Source organism: Brachypodium distachyon, chromosome 3, assembly GCF_000005505.3.
Source record: "Brachypodium distachyon strain Bd21 chromosome 3, Brachypodium_distachyon_v3.0, whole genome shotgun sequence".
NCBI classification, from domain to species: domain Eukaryota; kingdom Viridiplantae; phylum Streptophyta; class Magnoliopsida; order Poales; family Poaceae; genus Brachypodium; species Brachypodium distachyon.
This window is the reverse complement of record NC_016133.3, coordinates 35640653-35655841: the sequence shown is the minus strand read 5'-3', so window position 1 is coordinate 35655841 and position 15189 is coordinate 35640653. Positions and strand designations below refer to the sequence as shown.

Genomic DNA, 15189 nt, shown 5'->3' with positions numbered 1-15189 from the left:
GCGCAATGGGGTAGCTGCACATGGGAACTTTGGTGGTGGCTTGCTGGGGAAGGGGAATCCAATCGATCCATCCACCCCGCACCAGCGACTCGCCGACGAGGATTTGGTTGAGCACGCCAGAGATTCGGGGATGGAGAAGAGCAGAGGAGTCAGGAAGACGGAAAATACGAGGATGATAAAAAATTAAGAAAAAGGGAAAAGGGAAAGATATTTTGGGCCGAGGCACGCGGACGAAAAGGGAAAGAAGGAAAGGAAGCGCGAGGCGCGTGCGGTCGGAACTCGTCCGCGCGGCGCAAAAGAGTTCTTTCGCAATGGATGCACTGCCTCTGCTTATAACCGGAGTTTCTAAATAAATGATGTATGGATTTAAGGAACTTAAATTTGAGAGCATGTTGCCGTCCAAAATTTCTACAGACATTCAAATATTGAAACAACCCTCTTGTCTTTTCTTCGCAGTACAGCTCTGAGGCCCACACATGGTCCAAATAACTGCCCCAGCCCTTCTCACAGCCCACTAGTTCCAACTTGCGGCGGCAGCAGGCCCAGGCCCGTAGCACGGAACGACACCAGCGAGAGACACGTGCGCGGTGGCCGGGCCGGCCCCCTATATATTCTCCCGGAGCTCTCGGCTAGGGTTCCCCCTCTCTACCCTGCCCCGCCGACCGAACTCAACTAGAAACTCCAGCCGTCCAGCGAGCATCTCGAGGTAGCACTAGCAGCAATGGCGGCGGAGCAGACCTTCATCATGATCAAGCCCGACGGCGTCCAGAGGGGCCTCGTAAGCACCTTCTACTCGGCATCTCTTCTCTCCCTGTTCTCTTTGCTTAGTTGCTAGCTTGTGTGCTGACATCAGCGTTCTCCTCTTCTTGGTTTTTGCTCTGCTCAGATCGGCGAGGTCATCAGCCGCTTCGAGAAGAAGGGCTTCTACCTCAAAGGTAATCAAATCTAATACATCAATCTCTTTCATGCCCGTTCTTGTCTTTTTTCAGTAGCTGATTAGTTCGATGAAAGATCGGATGTCTCCTACTTATTTGGTGATTTGTGCGCAAACTGTGGTATGGGTGATGATTGCCTTTCTGATCTGCGATCTGGACGTGCAGCGATGAAGCTCCAGAACGTGGAGAAGTCGTTCGCCGAGCAGCACTACGCCGATCTGTCCTCCAAGCCATTCTTCGGCGGTCTCGTCGAGTACATCGTCTCTGGCCCCGTGGTTGCCATGGTGTGGGAGGGCAAGAGCGTCGTTGCCACTGGACGCAAGATCATCGGCGCCACCAACCCCCTGGCCTCCGAGCCTGGCACCATCCGCGGTGACTTCGCCGTCGACATTGGCAGGTCAGATTCCGATCTGCAGTAAATTATAAAGTAGCTTTTCGGTTTGTCTACCTGCAGTCTTTATAATTGAGTTGATCGGGCACATTACCGTAGGTCATTGGCTGTAAAACTGAAAAATCTGCCCACTAGCCTGTAAGGATATCTTTTGTAGAAGCACTTGTTATCTAGTTGTATGCTTGTCTAGCAATGACTAAATAATTTAGCTAATTAGTTTGGCAGGAGAATGATTATTTGTGTGGCACAAACTATCTGTTCTGTGTAGCCAAATTAAATTTGGATGGTTGTGTTTTTATGATCTGAGCTGTAAATTGGCTTGTTGCGGTAGTTTGGTTGGTGTGCATTAGTTTATTATCTAGCTTAGCACAACGAAAGCATCTGAAAGAGCATATCCTTTGCGCTTGCTGTATGCACTTTATATCTCATAAATGCAACCGTACAGCACTTTGAGCTAGTAGAATTATCTTATTGCATTATGGCTTCCACTATTCAGACTTTTAGTGTGTCCATTATGGCTTCCACTTCTGGCGCATGGTCATTGGATCTCCATTTTGAATCCGATCTGGAGTACAGAAACACTGGAACATGTGTTTTTTTACACTTTAGTACGCTCAACCTACCCATTTTTGGGCCATTTAACCCACCATGCATTCCTTACAGAAAATAATCCTAGGAAACCCACTGTTATATTATTCTGGTTGATTTCTCTACAAGATTCTTATTAATGACTGATGACTGAATGAATGAAAACAAGGAGTAATTACATTTCATACTGTATCGTGTTATCCTAATTTTCTGCAACACAGAATTACAGTTTGTGCTTGTTTCTATCCATATAAGTTTGCCAATTTGGATGCATTCTGAAACATATTATCTGCATCATATATACAGGAATGTCATCCATGGAAGTGACTCAGTTGAAAACGCTAGGAAGGAGATTGCCCTGTGGTTCCCTGAGGGCCTTGCCGAGTGGAGCAGCAGCCAGCACTGCTGGGTGTACGAGTCCTAAGCTTCTACACAAATCTTGTGGGTGACCAAAGGATATGAAGCATTTACCCAACTAGTAGCCGCCATTTGCAGTTTTGAGTATTGAGATCTGTATCTCAGGAACCTTATTTGTGTGGGTGTGAACTGAAGTTATCTTCCTGCTGCTGCATGTTATGCGTTTGCTCTATATTTGATTTGGTGCTGCTTTCATATGAACCTCGTGGCATGGTGTGCTGGTATAGTACTGGAAAAGTGCTTTCTTTTACTGTTTCCTTTAATTGATCCGACACTAGTAAGTTGCATACCGAAGTCCATTACACTATGTTTAGATGTATGAATTGGGCATATGGAATTTGAAGTCCCGAAATCCAGCGTTTGGATGTTTTTGGCATTGGCGCTTGGAATCCGAAAACAATTCCGCGCTCGCTCCTGCGCCTCGCCACTTAACTTCCCGCGATACCGAGGGATTTCCCTCGGTTTTCAGTGGAATTGGCCTCCGTGTACCGCTTCGAACAGAACTCAGAGAGAGAGGCCGAGCGAGCTCGGGAGGAGACCGGGCGATTCACACCGGCAGCGGCGACGCAGGTAGGCCGCCCCCTCCCCACCCTCCTTCTCCCTGCCGTTCCTCCCTAGCCCTTCTCCTCCAAGTCCGTCCTCCCTAGCCCTTCTCCTCCAAGTCCATCTCCTCCCTTGGTCGTCCCTCCCCTCCAGCAGCCCCCTCCAACCCTTGTTCTACTGGTGGGAGTAGAACGACGGGAGGGTGAACTGCGGCGGCGCGGGAGACTTTTGAGGCCGAGGTTGGCCACGTCCGCGCCTCCCCAAGCCTGCCTGTCCCTGTCCCTCCTCTTCCACTTCCATTCCTTCTGATTCCTCTCCAAGCTGCAGCCAAGAACTTTAATTTTTTGGGGGCTAATCGTTAGATCTGTATAAATTGCAGAGTTTCCTGGAGCAGTTGTATCACGTGAGGCTGATTGGAGGTATGATCTTTGCGTTTTCTGCTAGACTTGGTGATGGTGTTGCTTCATGTTAGATCTGTGATATGATTTTGTGGCTCCAAGTTTGATATTTGCCTACTGTGATATGATTTTGTGATACATATGTGATGCTGTTGCTTCATGTTCTAAAAAAGTAGTGTCTATATAAAAATTAATTCACAAGTGGTGTGTGCATTGTAGCTGCATGATGGGAGATATGAAGTCCGAATTTCAAGAGGCTTTGAAGACAACCGATCCAGTTACTTTGCCAAAAGTTACTCCTTCAGCTGAAATCCTTGCTGCACTTCAAACTATACCAAATTTGGCAGAAGGTGATATGCTAAGAGCTTACGGAAGGCTGTCCACTAGTGAGCGCTTGGTTGAATCACTCATGGAGCTTCCCATGACCTTGAGGAAGGCATGGCTCATGACGCTGCCTTGATGGTTGCTTTCATGATGGAGCTCTCCATGATTTGAACTACTATATTTTGTTATTTATGTGTCAAGAGAATCTCCATGATCTGAACTATTTGTGTATTTTGCTACTTAAGTGCTGTCCTGTGTGCAAGAGAATACTCATGATCTAAACTATTTATGTATCTTGGCACTCATGTAATGTCCAGTTCTGCTATATATGTGCAAGAGAATCTCAATGACCTGTAATGTTCAGTTGTGCTATATATGTGCAAGAGAATCTCGATGCCCTGAAATATTGCTGTCATGTTTTGCATGTTTTTTTCAAGATCTTCATAATTATGTCCTTGAAATAAGCTTTTTCAAAATACTTTATGTTGTTCTGTGTGATGATTAATATATAAACATTTAGTATACACACAATTCTTTTTCATACATGTAGACAATAGTACACTGTCCAAACTCAACAAAATTGCCAATTCCATAGTTTGTACATCCAAACATGATTTGGAATTGGATCCCACCATCTGATTCCAACAACCAATACCATGCACATCCAAACAATAATTTTGGAGGCCAATTCCAATACCACACAGATTTGGCATTCCCATCTCAATTCAATTCCTCTCTTCAATACCTACATCCAAGCAATGCCTTAGGGTATGATGAATTGGTGGTCCAAAAAGTTCTACTCCCTCTAATCAATATTAATTGTCTTTAGATATATCTATGCATAAAAAGCGTCTAATACATGTAATATTTTGACAACTAATATGGATCGGAGGGAGTAACTAAAATTTGAAATTTCTATCATATTAGCATTGTTGGTGACGATGACATGTTATCTGTGCTTCGTTAGAATCAATATTTATCAATCCCTCTGATCCATATTTGTTGTCGAAATATTACATGTATCTAGTCTTTTAGACAGATACATTCATATTTGGGCAAATTTGAGTCAACATGGATATGAGGGATCACTAAAACACCGACAATTGGATTGCATTACCTTTATAAGCAAAAGTATTCTCATTGTCGATGTGCAAGTGAGTTAAAGTGTTTTTTTTGCATCAGATTAAACTTTTAGTGCACCGGTAGAATAGATATTATCACACGGAGTATTAAAACACTGACAATTGGATCACGTCCATAAGGATTCTAATTGTTGAATTATAAGGGAATTACTCTTCGGTGCATGCAACTCAATACTCATAACCAATTAAATAGATAATGTAATATTCGTAACCACAATGAAACGGATTATATCATGTTCCAAGCCTGAACCAATTAAATAGATAATGTAATATTCGTAACCACAATGAAACGGATTATATCATGTTCCAAGCCTGCTAAGTTGTTGTCTACACAATTCATCAAGTTCGATGGTTTTCATCACTAGGCAGTAGGTACAATAGAAATAGCTCTCTTATATATGCTTACATGTAAAATAGTACGGAGTACTAAAATTCAGCTGTGATCCATCCTTATTCAGGCAGCACTCTCGACTCTCTTATGTTGCTTATTTTGTGCTTTCATCCATAGCAGCGGATGGGATCGTTGCAGCCCTTGTCTGCAGACTGCTTGAACCCAAAGCGACCGCCCTTCTCCAGGTACTGTTGGTGGTACTCCTCCGCCCTGTAGAACTTCTTCGCTGGGAGGATTTCAGTGACAATCTTCCGGTTCAGAACCTTCTGTTGCCGCTCCAGGGACTCCCGTGCCGTCTTCTCCTGCTCCGGGGTGTAATAGTAGATCCCAGACCTGTATTGGCTCCCGACGTCGTTGCCCTGCATATTGGAGTTCATAATGTCTGCGATCAGAAACGCAAGTGCTGAACCTCCAGAAGATGGAACGAAACTAAAGGGTTATCATGCGCAAAACAATTGAAAGAACTAGGTTGTTGTCAAGAAACAAGTTTGAAGAGCTGCTGAATGTTGTATGGAGATTCAAATTACACATATGAGACTGAGAAGCTTATCTAGAGTCGTATTTAATTCAAAAGGCTGTGAGCCAGTTGGACGAAATATTATGACATCAGGAAATATAGTGTACTCTCAGTCAAGGTGTCAGGTCAACAACAGCCTAATATTTCGAGGAGACCACTGCAGAAGTGGATGCTGCACCTCAGGCTCAAATTCAAGATTAACACCACTAACTTAGCACATACCAGAAAATGTTGCTACCAAAACATCGTACCTGAAGTAGTGATTGCTGAAGGTCAGGTTTAGGACTACTGAAGGTTGGTTTAGGATTAGGCAGTTGCTACCAAAACTAGTGTTGGACACTATTTGTGCTACGCCATCAGACCTGGTGTAATCGCAGTGGCCACAGCCTCACAGGTGATGGGCATCACGTGTTCCAGGGTAACACTCTCCAGCCATGTTGCTCACAGGTGCACTGGTACTCCTATCCGAAGTTGCTTGAATAGTGCGTTTTGCACCGTACACGACAGATAGTACTCCCAACTACGAAGCTGCAGTACTGACCTTTTCCTCTGTGGGGTTCAGATGCAAGGAAGAACAGAAGCGTTGCTTTGGCCGAGTGGTTAACTACATGGATGGGGCTTTCCCCCAAGAATCTAAATGTCTCAGGCAACGAATCTTTTCCTATTTGTTCCTACTCTTAATTTCGCAACAAATTATCTCTGTTCTACTGCTGAATCGGCAATTTCCCCAAAAAATTCTCCAGAACTTATCACATCAAAATTTCCCCGATTCCGACAAATTTCCCGAATCCCCAAGAAGGCAGATAGTGTTATCTTATGGCGGACGGACCTGGCGATTGGGCGTGGTCGGGTCATGTTTGGTCCAGAAGGTGTCGAGGAGGTCGTCGTACTTGCAGGCGGCAGGGTCGTACTGGACGCGGACGACCTCGTTGTGGCCCGTGGCGCCGGTGCAGACGTCCTCGTAGGCCGGGTCGTGGACGGCGCCCTGGCTGTAGCCCACCTCCGTGCGGGTCACCCCGGGCACGCGCTGGAACACCAGCTCCACGCCCCAGAAGCACCCGGCCCCGAACTGCGCGAACTCGTTCCCGGGCGCCGCCGGACGGTCCTCGTCGGGCCCCTGCGCCAGCGCCGCCGCCGCTGCGTCCGACGCCCGCGGGCTGCCCCCGCCACCTAGACCTAGCTTCCCCAGCCAGCTCATCGCTGCGAGGCCCCGGCTGGCGCTGGCGGTGCCCGGTGCGGTCGGGGCGAGGAAGCGGCGGTGCGACGAGGAGAGGGCGCTGACGCCGAGGCGGAGCGAGGAGGAGGAGAGGGAGGCGGGTGAGGGGAGGAGGTGAAGGGGAACGAGGGGAGGCATGGAGGCGAGGGGGGAGGGGTTTGCGTTGCCTTTTGTGGCGGCGTGGCCCAGAAGCTTCGTCGGCTCGGCTCACTCCCCGGTCGCTTGCTTGCTCTCGTTTGGTTGGTTGGTGCTCGAGTTTTTTTTCTCCACGGCAAGCTTTACCTTGTTTGTGAAGGAGCTCTGCTAGACTGGGCGGGTTAGCGGGTTTGAGTCCATTGTGATATTCTTCAGACCTGTTTGGAACACACAAATTTCACAGGAAAAAAAACCAACACGATAAAACGAGAGTAAATTGCACCGAAGATCAAATTCAACCTATTTCAATCTAGTATTTGTAACAAATGCGTGGTCCATGTTCAGGTAGTTTTATTTCAAAAATTCAGTTTCTTCAGAATTTAAACTGAAAACCTCTGTTAGCCAGAACAGAAGTTCTTGTACTTATCTTATCAGTAGTCGATTTGATTTGATGTTGGACAGCTTCGAGTGAGCGGTGGAATCTTGGAGAGTTTTTGACCGGGTGAAGAAGTGGACAAGTGGTTTCGTGTGGGGTTAGCGTGCCTTGGATAAGAAGAAGATGAGAGGATGATGCGATGCGGATTTGCGACGGCGTTGCTGGACACGTAGGTGGGAAATGGACGGAGTAAGCCATGGCCTCTAAATGTGAGTAGATGATCGATGCTGACCCACGAAACTGGACAAGTTTTTTTATGATCAGATGACGGTCCACGTACACCTTCCGGAGGGCTTAGCAGCACAATTTGTTTGTCCTCAGGTCAGGTGCAAGTGCTCTAGCGGCCAACGCTTAACTCGGAAATTACACTTTTCCATGCAGGTACCACGAACAAATTCTCATGTAAATTTTTCTTTCAACTTTAACGTTCAGAAAATACAAAAATAAGATTTTCGCCTGGGGAGCATCAGTTGCAGGCTTGCAGCTTTGAGTTACGCAAAAACGACCGCCGTCTGATAAAACCACTCACCCCTAAATTCCTGCCAAAGATCATGCGGCAAAACGGTCTCCGTTCTTACAACTCTGAATAATGAGTAAGAAAATTTCAATACATGCCGTTATATCTACCCTTGGAACATGCGGCAAAACAGAGCTTTATCATGCATAAATACAACGATTACTTTATACCAACCTTGTCAACACAAACGAGCATCAGCACATCGCTGATTATATCTTTCTTTTTTTCAGTCATCGCTGATTATATCTTTAAGTACAGCATTTACAACAAAAAATAACATGTCAGGCTATTGGCACAGGCCTGGTTATCACTATGACGGTATCAGCTTACAGAGGTTAAATTAAGTCAAATATTGTCGGAAACAAGCGCTGTGATTCGTTCACCTTAACCATGTTGTCTTGGGACAAAGATGGAGGGGGATGAGAAGCTCCTGCACCTGATCTTCCAATCCTGAGTGCCTTCTTCTTCCTCAGGCTTTCATGGCATGAAGCGAAGAACTCATGCGACAGAGCTTCATCCGATGTGATCCTGCACCTAGGGTTTACTGCCAGGCACTTGTCGACAAGATCAAACAGTGAGTCAGGTAAATACTCGAGGAACTCCGGCCTCCGCGCGTTGGCCACACACCACTCCCTGAGATCCACCGACTGCAGCCATTTGGCATCACATAACTCCTGCGAAACAAAGGGGGGATGTTTAAGGTGACTGGTTCAACAATCTGTTCAGAGGGGGCTTCAAGTGCCAGCAATGAGTTTGCGTACCGATGGGTATGAAGATTCACAGTTGTGCAGTTTTGCTACTTCCCATAATCCTTCGCTGCCTCTCAGCTTCGCTATTTCCTTCATGTTCCTGTTTGTTGAACATATTCCACAAGTTTAGCGGGTTCTTCGTCCTGGTTAAACAAAATTTTGTGAATGCAGTAGTTTAACTCACTGTTCAGGGTCTCCACCAAAAGGTGATTTGCCGATTATCAAGTAGAGGAGCGTCACCCCAGCCGACCAAACATCAACTTTGCAACCCTGGTAGAAAGATCTTAAAAGAACCTGCAGGAAAGACATCCTTCAAATATGGCACCTTGCAGCTGAGACACCCTCATGAATAGAAACAGAAGCTAACCTCTGGAGCTCGGAATCCTTTGGTTCCAACGCAGGGACCTTCTCTTCGCTGTTTTCCTTGTCCTGCAAGTACCAATCAGTTAGATCACTCTGAAGTCCAAGGTTGCTGGATTCAGTACAAATATATGGTGCAATGCGTTTTGGTGGGGGCAAACGTACCTTTGCTGTTAAACATGCCAGTGCCAGCAACAGCACTACCACCAGAACGCAGGGGCATTGGTGTTAGTACAAAGAGCTTCCGATCCCCACTACTAACAGGAGCAGCAACCCTCTTCCTTTGGGAAACAGGAGCTTCCAGTGTCTTTTGTTTGGGACTGTGCATTGCCTCATGCAAGAAGTTCATTAGTTCCTTCCGTCCTTTGTAAGGCATTGGCTGCTTTAACCTGTCTAATTGTGTTTTCGTGCTTGTAGGATCCTTGGCAGAGGTAACACCAGATATATCAGCAGCTTGGCCACCATGCTTACTTTTATTTCCAATCCTAGGATCACCACCCACTGGGCTTTTATTTGATCTTTTCCTCTTGGATCCAAGAGCTTGTTTCGGATCAGCAGCTACTTCTTTGGCATGAATAACTAGAGCAGACTTCAATGCAGATTGAGATGTGGTATCCTTCCCACATGAGATAGTTTCAGATTTACCTAATCAATCACACTGAAAATTCAATACCTATTCTCTAGTCATGCACAGCACAAAGGAACATAAATGTAGCAATTTGAAGGGAAGTTCCAAATCCATTAAACAGAAACTGTTAATGGACCAGAGACTGGCCACACTACAGGGCTTACTCACTGTTGAATCAGTTTATATCAAGGATTAATAAAATTGACAGCATGTAGCAAAACTTTTCATGACACTTCTCACTCAGACACAGACCAAGGCTTAGCCTGGTGGTGGGGGGTGTTGTTCAATCCTCACCCACCCAAGTTCGAGTCATCGAGCTCACAATTTCGGGTGGATACACACCACTCCTTAATTAAACTGTCAAGGTGCTAGTACCTCAGATGTTATTTCTTTTCGAGACACCTTTAACTCAGGCTAGAACAATGCCTGTGTGCTGCTACAGAATAAAATAATTTTATGTATGTTTAAGGGTTTAAGAATATTTGTACCAAATCAAACCATCCATATCCGCTCACCCAACAGTTTGTGCCAGATCCGGCAGGTGGTGACGTGGTGTGATCCGAAGATAAACGGACCACTGCCACCGACTGATATCTTTATAGACGTAAAGATAAATATATTTTTCAAGAAACACATATATCATTTGTTGTTCAAGCTAGTGACTTCAAACTTTTTAAGACCATTGTGGCACTGTCAGGAGAAAGCTTTTTGGGCGAAACTATGGTGACATATTCTAATGCTTCAAAGGTTGGATTTGCTGCTGGAGATATTACTATATTAGTGTTCCCCATCTTTTTTTTTACAAAACACAAGTACAAAATGTTCCAAAGTGAAAAAATTCCAGGGCATTATAGCAGCACAGAAAATACAAGCCAAAATAACAATCAATGAGTCAAAGTGCGCCAACAAATCATCAAACGAATAATTCGAAATTAGAAGGTGAACTTACTGTTTCTCAAGTACTTCTGATGAATATCCTGCATGGGAATCAAAGAAAGAAAACCAGTTAGCATCTAATACTGAAAAAAAGAATCATCAAAGAAAACATGAAGCGGGCATCATGTTGAGAGATATGTACATGCACTAACATTTGCCAAGTTGAAGTCAATAAGATATCCCTTTGCCAGTCTACGAGAGAAGAGGAAGTTTCCAGGTTTTACATCTCTGTGCACTACTCCCTGGGAGCAGAAATATCAGATACCCAGGATTAGCTGGGGAATTAATTGTAATGACAAGCAGAACTCAACAGTAGATTATGGTAACATGAAGTTAAACCAAACCTGTTTATGTAAGCTTGAAAGAGCGCTGAACAAACAATACCCATACCACTTCATCTCAAACACACTTATTTCCTTTTTCAGAATCTGTAGAGATGAGAGGCATACTTAACAAAAAGAATGAACAGACACATATAGTTAATAGGGCAAATTACATTCATTAGCCAGCCAAAATGCCCAACCTCTGGTCTGTCATGCACAACATGTTCTAGAACAAAGCAGTCTAGATCACCACTTCTAAGCGAGGTTTCATATCTAATCACGAAATGCTTGCCTCTGCAAAAAAAAAAGTTTACTCTGTTAATTTTGCTGTGGGGAACAAGATCATACTATTAAAGGGATTTAAGAAACTGCTGCATTCATTAGTACCCAAATCTTTCCAACATCTTTCGTTCATTGTCAACATGATGTGAATGGGCGTTTGAATGAGGGCCTGGCAATACAAACATACAGAAGACTGTCAAAACAGCAGTAAGTACATTCATGGAACCACATATACAAGTATGTATAGATGATGAAAATAGATCTATCAAGACAAGAGAAAATGATGTTCGCACATTTTATGGCAACTATACTTCCATCTGTTTTTCTCCGAGCCCTATAAACGATCCCATAACCTCCTGAGCAAATAATGAACATGAAACGTTAGTCATTCAGCAAAACTACGGACATAGTTCCAACAGAAACGAATAGGGACTCTCACCTGACCCTTCCTCCTCCTCTACAACAAAATTCTTGAAGATAGGCAGTGGTTTTGGCTCTGCATTTCCCTGTAAACGCAGTATATCAAGAAAACTTCAAAAAATGATCAACCAGATCTTTCAAACAAGGTTAATGATATTGATTGGTATAAGATATTACTATGGCATTCAACCATACCTAAATAGAACAGGTCTCAAAATTAGTAATTGCGATGTCACCATAATGTACACAGGACTAACCTTTTGAGCCCTTTCTGCAAGTTGATCCTTCACTCCTGCAGGCAGTACATTATTTTTCTTGCCCTTATCCCTTTGTTTCACTATCTTTCTATCTTGCTCCTTCTTAGAAAAATTGACACCCACGTCGTTACGTTGCTGCTCTCTGTCAATCAGATATTTGTTTTCTATACTGTTCTTAACACAATCATAGCTCGTTGCTTCTAGTGGCAATACTGCTGGTTTAACTTTCGCATCCAGAGATGGTTGACACGAGCTTTGTATCGTTCTATGCATCCGATCATGTAATATGGGTTCTGCTTTGGTGTGTGTAGGAGACTGGAATAGAACTTGTATTGCCTTATTGTTCTGAATTTCTGCCGAAGCATTAGCATTCGGACCACAAGATGGGATCTCCTCACAGTATCCAGCATTTGGACTGTCATGTCGTACAGCTGCTTGGTCAGAGATCACATTACTTCTTCCTGTATTCTCTACTGCATGCGTATTGCAATTATGAAATGGACTGCTAGGTCCTTTGTAAATAAAATTTAGATCCTCATCGACCCCAATTACAGTAGTGCCAACTGCAGCTGTCGTAGGAAGGAGGCTGGCCTTTTCTAGATCATCACTATCCTCTACTCTGCTGTTATAAAATGGAAATGCTCCTTCAGGTTCACCAATCCCATTAGTTTCATTATCAGCTGCTGCATGGACTCTTTCTGTTTTTTCAGCACATAGGGAAGGAATGCCAATAAAGGAAGGGGTTGACACCTCCATTGGCACTGGTGCAGATGTCGTTTTCCCAAGAATGTTCTCGTCACTGCCTCCAAATAACTGATCAAGTCTATGTTGAAGACAAGACATGCTAATTTGAGCAGCACTGGGAACTAGAGTACCCCCAGTTAAAAACTTCAAGGAAGGTTCAACAGTATATGGGCCCAGATTAGGAATGCCTTCTTGCATAACCTCCAGGTGTACCTGGGCAAGATATGAAACCGAACAAAGGAAAAGGAGAAGCTATTGTTACTATTATATGGAAATGAACTTAACTGCATAGCAGCAACTAGCAAGTCAGAGGTCACATGCAAAACTTCAGTAGGGTAATACAATAGAGTTGTCTGCGATATCCCCATCACTACAGGAAACACAGGTTGTAATAGTAAAATCATGTAGCGATTTTCTTCAACTGATCTTTACTAGAAATATGGGAAGAACTCCAAATGTCATGTTTGATTGGCCATGTATTGAGGTACTGCACCATAATATTGTCGGAATGTTGCCTTGGCTTAGGTAATTCTTCAGCGGAAGAAAAGCATGAACAGCAAGACTAAGGAAGAGAAACTATACCTCACTGGTAGCAACTGACGAACAGCTTTGCACAATCAGCTGTTGCAACTGCTGCTGCTCTTGTTCTACCAAATCTGCACAAAATTATCCAAACGGAGGTCGGCAAATCTGAATTGTACCTCAGCGGAACCTATCACACAGTACAAAGACACATTCAAACCAAACCTGAGTCACCCCCCATCAAGAGGCGCCTCTTCACGCCGAAGTCCTTGGCATCTGACGACGCCTTCCCCTTGCAGTCATACCGAATTGGAACCTCGCCGCGCCACCTCCTCAAGTCGGAGGCTCTCAGCCCCACCCTCGGCGGCGGCGGGACATACTCCCACCCCACGAACCTCAGAAACGCCGCGACGGCAGTCTCCGACGCGGTCACCACGCCGCCGCTAGAGCACCGGAGCGGCGACCCAGGGGCGCCGCACAGCCGCTCTATGAGCTGCGGCGTCACGTCACCAGACGCCGATGCCACGGTGGCGGCGAGCTCGGCGGCGGCGGCAGGGCGGCCGATGCGGACGAGCACGGTGAGGAGGTGCCACGCGAGCTCCGTCTCCCTCGGCCCGACGCCGGCGGGATCCATCGTAGAGGGCGAGGCGTTCGGGATCTGCTGCTCTAGCAAGATCCGCAAGAGGAAGGCATGGGCCTCGATTTCCCGTAGGGTTTGGGTGGGAACCTGGCTTCGCTTCGAATGGTGCTCTGCTGGTGAAGAGGGAGGAAGAGCGGAGGGTTTTGCGATTAGGCCCCCGGGGTTGGTCGTTCTTGCGGATTGGGTCCGGACCGGAGGCGGGAAATTTTTGTTGGCGAGTGGAATTTTGGGCAGCGATGTTTCTGGTGCGGCGCGAGCGCGTGACGTTTCCCGCTCGTTTTTTTTCCCCTTCTCGGGCCTGGGCCTGTAACGGCTACGGCCCACGCAGCCAGCAAGTGTACACATGTGCATGATGGCTGCACGTGCTTTCCTCGAAAGAGAGAAAAAAAAAACTGCACATGCTCTACCAACTAAACAAACTATCTCTATAACTTGGGGATCCCCTATAACTTTGATGAAGGACAAGATATTATGGAGAGTATACCATGGCCCATGTGGGGTTTTCGGTTGGTGTTGACAATGAATTCGAAGGGCAAGATATATAGTTACACACACAAGCCATGCTTGCTAGCAAGAGAACTAGAAAATGTAGAGAATCAGTATATTTAGATGATGGGAGATGGCAAAGATATTGACTGAAGGTGAGGATGCCGCGCTTTAGACTTACTAGTACAGAACCAAATTTGGGTTTGGGATGTATCGTGAACAATAGGAAGTCATTGTGGGCTGCATGTTCCACCAGTAAGACCGTTCAGTCATGCCGATTTGTTTGGATCCTGCGGGGATCTTGAATCCAAGGCGGGTGAAAAGAAAAACGATCTGGACTGGGGCAGATTTTGCACAAAAGTGTGTTGGATAAGTGTGGTTTGGGTTCAGACCAAAGCTTGGTCAAAACAGTTGAATCTACAGGCCTGACACATCTCGTCGGACGAAAACAAGCTCCGCCCGCCCTCCGACTAGATGGTAGTGGCACTACGGATCTGTGCCGTCGCCCAGCCCAATTCGGTGAAGCGATCCTGTGTCTCAAACCTATCGGTTTCTCGAGTTGGATACGACGACCATGATGCAAAATTTGCGCTCACAATTCATCCCTTTCCAGCTAGGCAGCCATCACCGGCGCCACGCGAGATCCATGGGCCAAATTCGTGTGAGTATGTCTGTTGGTGTGGCCCATTGGCCCACTCTATGTATGTTTATATGTATACTTTACCCGTATCAAAGTGATGGATCCAAAAATTTCTGCCACCGCAAGGTATCAGAGCGAAGGTATTCGACCGACTCAGGAAACGCGGCGGCGGCCATGGAGTGGTCCTGCTTAGTCCGTTCGGTTCTTCAGGTTTTGCCATATTTCGGTTCTTTAGAAATCATGACCGATCGG

The 15189-nt window shown here is 45.6% G+C and overlaps 4 protein-coding genes across 4 annotated transcripts; 2 read left to right on the top strand and 2 right to left on the bottom strand.

The window, feature by feature from the left end:
- Positions 1 to 721: 721 nt before the first annotated feature.
- Positions 722 to 2338, top strand: NDPK2 (nucleoside diphosphate kinase 1-like). The gene is made up of 4 exons (NM_001289018.1): positions 722 to 778; positions 887 to 935; positions 1101 to 1332; positions 2221 to 2338. Exons 1-4 carry the CDS (start codon positions 722 to 724, stop codon positions 2336 to 2338), a joined length of 456 nt encoding a protein of 151 aa, NP_001275947.1.
- Positions 2339 to 2618: 280 nt separating this feature from the next.
- On the top strand, positions 2619 to 4000 carry LOC100824615. The gene is made up of 3 exons (XM_003574295.4): positions 2619 to 2901; positions 3254 to 3293; positions 3492 to 4000. The coding sequence occupies exons 1-3, from the start codon at positions 2646 to 2648 to the stop codon at positions 3730 to 3732; spliced, it is 537 nt and encodes a 178-aa protein (XP_003574343.2). The 5' UTR covers positions 2619 to 2645; the 3' UTR covers positions 3733 to 4000.
- A 964-nt stretch (positions 4001 to 4964) lies between these two features.
- LOC100824310 (peptide methionine sulfoxide reductase A4, chloroplastic) lies at positions 4965 to 7159 on the bottom strand. The gene is made up of 2 exons (XM_014901147.2): positions 6476 to 7159; positions 4965 to 5488 (listed from the first exon to the last, which is right to left on the bottom strand). The coding sequence occupies exons 1-2, from the start codon at positions 6998 to 7000 to the stop codon at positions 5237 to 5239; spliced, it is 777 nt and encodes a 258-aa protein (XP_014756633.1). The 5' UTR covers positions 7001 to 7159; the 3' UTR covers positions 4965 to 5236.
- Positions 7160 to 8086: 927 nt separating this feature from the next.
- LOC100834514 lies at positions 8087 to 13952 on the bottom strand. The gene is made up of 15 exons (XM_003572041.4): positions 13397 to 13952; positions 13232 to 13305; positions 11906 to 12862; positions 11668 to 11734; positions 11522 to 11584; positions 11334 to 11397; positions 11147 to 11240; positions 10968 to 11051; positions 10776 to 10865; positions 10637 to 10664; positions 9225 to 9704; positions 9067 to 9128; positions 8884 to 8993; positions 8712 to 8799; positions 8087 to 8624 (listed from the first exon to the last, which is right to left on the bottom strand). The coding sequence occupies exons 1-15, from the start codon at positions 13803 to 13805 to the stop codon at positions 8286 to 8288; spliced, it is 3009 nt and encodes a 1002-aa protein (XP_003572089.1). The 5' UTR covers positions 13806 to 13952; the 3' UTR covers positions 8087 to 8285.
- Positions 13953 to 15189: the final 1237 nt, after the last annotated feature.

Bases quoted from the DNA above. Each gene is read 5' to 3' on its own strand.
- NDPK2 (NM_001289018.1), top strand. From the start codon at position 722: ATGGCGGCGGAGCAGACCTTCATCATGATCAAGCCCGACGGCGTCCAG. The intron at 779-886 runs GTAAGCACCTTC...TGCTCTGCTCAG, and splicing joins ACGGCGTCCAGAGGGGCCTC to ATCGGCGAGGTCATCAGCCG. The intron at 936-1,100 runs GTAATCAAATCT...CTGGACGTGCAG, and splicing joins GAAGGGCTTCTACCTCAAAG to CGATGAAGCTCCAGAACGTG.
- LOC100824615 (XM_003574295.4), top strand. From the start codon at position 2,646: ATGTATGAATTGGGCATATGGAATTTGAAGTCCCGAAATCCAGCGTTT. The intron at 2,902-3,253 runs GTAGGCCGCCCC...TATAAATTGCAG, and splicing joins CACCGGCAGCGGCGACGCAG to AGTTTCCTGGAGCAGTTGTA. The intron at 3,294-3,491 runs GTATGATCTTTG...TGTGCATTGTAG, and splicing joins TCACGTGAGGCTGATTGGAG to CTGCATGATGGGAGATATGA.
- LOC100824310 (XM_014901147.2), bottom strand. From the start codon at position 7,000: ATGCCTCCCCTCGTTCCCCTTCACCTCCTCCCCTCACCCGCCTCCCTC. The intron at 5,489-6,475 runs GTCCGTCCGCCA...TCCAATATGCAG, and splicing joins CGACCACGCCCAATCGCCAG to GGCAACGACGTCGGGAGCCA.
- LOC100834514 (XM_003572041.4), bottom strand. From the start codon at position 13,805: ATGGATCCCGCCGGCGTCGGGCCGAGGGAGACGGAGCTCGCGTGGCAC. The intron at 13,306-13,396 runs GTTTGGTTTGAA...AATTTTGTGCAG, and splicing joins CTTGATGGGGGGTGACTCAG to ATTTGGTAGAACAAGAGCAG. The intron at 9,129-9,224 runs GTACGTTTGCCC...TGGTACTTGCAG, and splicing joins TGGCATGTTTAACAGCAAAG to GACAAGGAAAACAGCGAAGA.